At 66.9% G+C, this 4740-nt stretch overlaps 1 protein-coding gene across 1 annotated transcript in view; it reads left to right on the top strand.

Annotated features, from left to right (window-relative positions):
- Positions 1-4740, top strand: part of IQSEC1 (IQ motif and Sec7 domain ArfGEF 1) — a gene marked incomplete in the record, with an annotated part of 128032 nt that overhangs the window by 113166 nt on the left and 10126 nt on the right. The window contains 2 exon segments of the mRNA XM_027768782.1: positions 1581-1742; positions 2315-2491. Of these exon segments, the coding sequence (XP_027624583.1) occupies positions 1581-1742; positions 2315-2491 (339 nt within the window).

Below are 4740 nucleotides of genomic sequence, written 5' to 3'. Positions count from 1 at the left end.
CTGCCCCATGAGCCCGGGACATGCTACGGGGCCCCCACCAGGCGTGGCCTGCACTCAGCTCTTCCTGAGGCGGCCGCTGCCTCCGACAGCTGTCTCTGCCCTCCAGGGCGTCGGCACCACCTGAGGGCCTGTAGCGCGGTGCTGCTGGCTTCAGGGGATGGGACTGGTCAGCGGGACGGCCTCACGGGGCAGGTGCGGGGTCTGGGAGAACGGCAGTGCCTGTGCTGCGTGGCCTCCGGGCGAGGTGGGCTGCAGCGCAGCGGTCAGCCGGCTCTGCTCCCCAGGTCACCAAGATCTTCCAGAAGAAGAAGAACTCGGTGACGTACAGCTTCCGGCAGTCCTTCTCCCTGTACGGCATGCAGGTCCTGCTCTTCGAGAACCAGCGTGAGTGGGCGTGGCCCGGCACCCCCACCCACCCCACCTGTCACCGTCAGCACAGGATGGGGCCTCAAAGCCGCGACAGACACGCACAGCGACGCTCACAGACAGCAGTGCACCACGCACGGGCAGATCTGCTCCCGAGTTAGGGGAGGGCTTGTGGAATTTGGCGGGAAAGCTCGACAGGCGTCCCTCACAGACAGGCGGCGGTGTGCGCGTGAGCTGGGGGGTACCGCGTAAAGACAGAGACGGTGGCCAGGTGACATGCAGGTTACCGCTGCCAGGATGGTGGGGAGAAGCGGGAGGGGAGAGGGCAGGGGCAAGTGCAGGTGCAGGCAGGGGTGAGTCACTAGATGCTGAGCCTGCCCAGGCCTGGTCCATGAGCCGTCTACCTGCTCACTGAGCCTACAGAGTGGGGTGCAGTTGTGCCACAGCTGGGGTGAGGCCTCGGCGGGCTGCTAGAGCACAGGGCAGGCTCAGTGAGGTGCTCCCGTGTGGCTGCTAGGGGACTGGGGCTTCCAGACTCCTCGGCTGGAGCAGGCTGGAGGAAGCCCCTCGTGCCAGGAGCACCCCCATGACCTTGGTCCTCCTGGCTACACACCCCCTGCCCTCTCCCCGGGCACAGTGCACATGCAGGGACGCAGACACAGGGACGGGCACAGGGCACGTGCGGGGACAGGGACGGGCACAGGGCATGTGCGTGCATGCATACATGCACAGCACAGGGCACGTGTGGGCACGCACCACAGGCCCACACTGCTCACCACCCCATGGTCTGAGCGGGGGTGTGGAGGCAGCCAACGACTTTCAGCACCTGGGGCAGCTGGGGCTCAGCCATGGCCCCTGCGGGTCTGGGAGGACAGCACTCGGCTGTCGTCTGGAGCTGCCCGAGGTGCCACCTGGCTCAGGCCGCCCCGGCCTCCATGACCACACACCTACACCCATGGAGGCACCGAGGCCCTCAGAGCAGAGGGCCAGGTCCACAACCTCTGGGCTAGGGAAGAGTGAGGCTCCTGGGGGCAGCCCCTGGCTCTGGTCAGAGCCGAGGCAGTCACGTGGGCCCCGTCTGTCACGGCCCAGCCTGGGCCTGGGGTTCTTCTGCCCCTTCTGCCGTACATCAAGCCTCCTCAGTGCTGTCTCAACCAGAGGGGAGATCGCAGAGATACACTGAGCCCCAGGCTCTCCCCTCCTCTCCCGTGCAGACTACCCCAACGGCATCCGGCTCACGTCGGCCGTGCCCGGAGCAGACGTCAAAGTGTTAATCAATTTCAACGCCCCCAACCCTCAAGACCGGAAAAAGTTCACCGATGACCTGCGGGAGTCTGTGGCAGAAGTGCAAGAGATGGAGAAACACAGGATCGAGTGTGAGCTGCAGCCCTGGGGGGGACGGGAGTCTGTGGCACTGGTGCAGACGGAGAAGCGCAGGATCGAGCGTGAGCTGCGGCCCTGGGGCCACGGGGCAGCCATGGCGGGTGGAGGCAGGAGATGCAGTGATCCCTCCTAAGAGGGGACGTGCCCAGTTCTCCTTCCCTGTAGCCGTGGGACGGGGCAGCCACGTGCCCAGACCACAGGTGGCAGAGATGGATGGAGTGGGTGAGGCCTCTGCCCACCATGGACGGGGCTCCCAGGGCCAAGCACCTCACCCCGCTAACTCTGCCACGGCTGAGCCCACCCCTGGTGCTGGCCTTCCTGAGCCAAGGCGCACGGTGTCTGCCCTTGCCCCTCTGCAGAAGGGCCTGGCACATGCCTGCTCGCTATGGGGAGGTCACGTGAACCGGGAATGTGTCTGCTCTCTGCCCCCCACCCCCAGGGCATCCCTCCTAGATACATAGTGCTGGTGACAGCGCCAACCTGAGGGCCGTGGTCCTGCCCTCCACCCGGGCTGGGCGCTCGCCGGGGCCGAGCTCCTCACAGGCCTTTGCCGTTTCTGTTCCAGCGGAGCTCGAGAAGCAGAAGGGGGTCGTGCGGCCCAGCATGTCCCAGTGCTCCAGCCTCAAGAAGGAGCCGGGCAGCGGGACGCTGAGCCGGGCCTGCCTGGATGACAGCTACGCTGGCAGCGAGGGCCTCAAGCGCAGTGCGCTCAGCAGCTCCCTCAGGGACCTCTCGGAGGCAGGTGAGAGCTCAGCCTGGAGCCCCCGAGCCAGGCAGCGCGTGTGCACGGAGGCCGGGCCGGCTGCAGCCCGGGCATGCACTACGCTCCGGGAAGGGCCTGGGTGTCACCCAGCAGTGGCGGTCTCCGGGGCCCCCCAACCAAGGCAGCATCCGAGCATGCAGTGTCCTCGAGACAGAGGCAGACGGGACCGAAGGTGCGGCGGCCTGTTTGCTTTGCCCTCAGAGGCCTTGCTTGGCTTTCTGAAGTCGCCATGCGACGGGAGCAGGCGGCGCTGTGTGTACTGTGCTGTGCGCCCCGCGTCTCATGCTGATGGATGAAACTGCGTGAGGCCCTCGGCCGGCTGGGGAGCCCCCATCCCTGTCCCCGTCTTGCTTCCTCTGCAGGAGCTTCCTTCCCGGGAAACCCGGGCCTCCACCAGCAGCTGGCCCTGGGTTTGGGGAGAGCCTGGCGGGGACTGCCCCCTCGTTGTCTGTGTGTGTCCTACCTGCTGCTAGCCCTTATCCCCCAAGCAAGTGGCCCAGCTGGCCTCCCGTGTCCAGTGAGGGCCCCAGCTTTCCACTAGGCTGGGCGGGAGGAGCAGAGGGGTGCGGGCAAGCTGGGCAGCCTGAGTGCCTGCAGCCGGCCGTACCTGCTGGTGCAGTCCCAGGAGCTGGGCAAGAGACTGGGCTCCACAGGCCAGCACACCTGTCACTTCTCCACGGAGCGACACAGGGCGGCCCTCGCCACCAGGCCTGCTCCAGGCCCGGAGCTGCTAGGACCCAGCCCACGTCTCCCCGCAGCTCTGCCTCACTGCGGCCTACCCAGTTCTCAGGACATTCTTGAAGTGGGATTTTTTTCCTTTGCTTTTGTTCTACCGTTGTTTTGTTTGGGGTTATTTGTTTTCTATTTTTGTTACTTTTCACAGTGAACCACTCCATTGCCAGCAGTAGATTAGCCCCGGGCTTGTCAGTCTTGGTGCTGTCCACCTTGTGGGCAAGCACCTCCTTACTGTGGGCAGGCCTGGCCGTGTGGCCTCACCACTAGATTCCTATAACCGCCTGCCATGAGATCGGCGCATCAGCGTCTCCCAAACCTGGGGAACAAAGTGCCCCAAGAAGCCCTAGCATCCCCGAGGCCCAGAGAAGACTGGCATGCTCCCATTGACTGCCCGAACCGCGGGCTGGGTGTGAGTCTGTGCAGCGGGCAGGCTCGCCTCCCCTCCGCTCCCCTCCCCGATGAAGCCCTGGAGGGCCTGGCCAGGGCCTGGCCAGGTGTGAGTCTGTGCAGCCGGCCACCTCTCCTCCCCTCCCCGATGAAGCCCTGGAGGGCCTGGCCAGGGCCTGGCCAGGTGTGAGTCTGTGCAGCCGGCCACCTCTCCTCCCCTCCCCGATGAAGCCCTGGAGGGCCTGGCCAGGGCCTGGCCAGGTGTGAGTCTGTGCAGCCGGCCACCTCTCCTCCCCTCCCCGATGAAGCCCTGGAGGGCCTGGCCAGGGCCTGGCCAGGTGTGAGTCTGTGCAGCCGGCCACCTCTCCTCCCCTCCCCGATGAAGCCCTGGAGGGCCTGGCCAGGGCCTGGCCAGGTGTGAGTCTGTGCAGCCGGCCACCTCTCCTCCCCTCCCCGATGAAGCCCTGGAGGGCCTGGCCAGGGCCTGGCCAGGTGTGAGTCTGTGCAGCCGGCCACCTCTCCTCCCCTCCCCGATGAAGCCCTGGAGGGCCTGGCCAGGGCCTGGCCAGGTGTGAGTCTGTGCAGCCGGCCACCTCTCCTCCCCTCCCCGATGAAGCCCTGGAGGGCCTGGCCAGGGCCTGGCCAGGTGTGAGTCTGTGCAGCCGGCCACCTCTCCTCCCCTCCCCGATGAAGCCCTGGAGGGCCTGGCCAGGGCCTGGCCAGGTGTGAGTCTGTGCAGCCGGCCACCTCTCCTCCCCTCCCCGATGAAGCCCTGGAGGGCCTGGCCAGGGCCTGGCCAGGTGTGAGTCTGTGCAGCCGGCCACCTCTCCTCCCCTCCCCGATGAAGCCCTGGAGGGCCTGGCCAGGGCCTGGCCAGGTGTGAGTCTGTGCAGCCGGCCACCTCTCCTCCCCTCCCCGATGAAGCCCTGGAGGGCCTGGCCGGGTGTGAGTCTGTGCAGCAGCGGGGCAGGCCCATCTCCCCTCCCCTCCCCTCCCCTCCCCGATGAAGCCCTGGAGGGCCTGGCCGGGTGTGAGTCTGTGCAGCAGCGGGGCAGGCCCATCTCCCCTCCCCTCCCCTCCCCTCCCCAAGGACGCCGCGAAAGGCC

The sequence above is a fragment of the Tupaia chinensis genome, unplaced genomic scaffold, assembly GCF_000334495.1.
Source record: "Tupaia chinensis unplaced genomic scaffold, TupChi_1.0 Scaffold147500_1, whole genome shotgun sequence".
NCBI classification, from domain to species: domain Eukaryota; kingdom Metazoa; phylum Chordata; class Mammalia; order Scandentia; family Tupaiidae; genus Tupaia; species Tupaia belangeri.
Note: the sequence above shows the minus strand (reverse complement) of the source record. Positions and strands in the feature narration are given on the sequence as shown.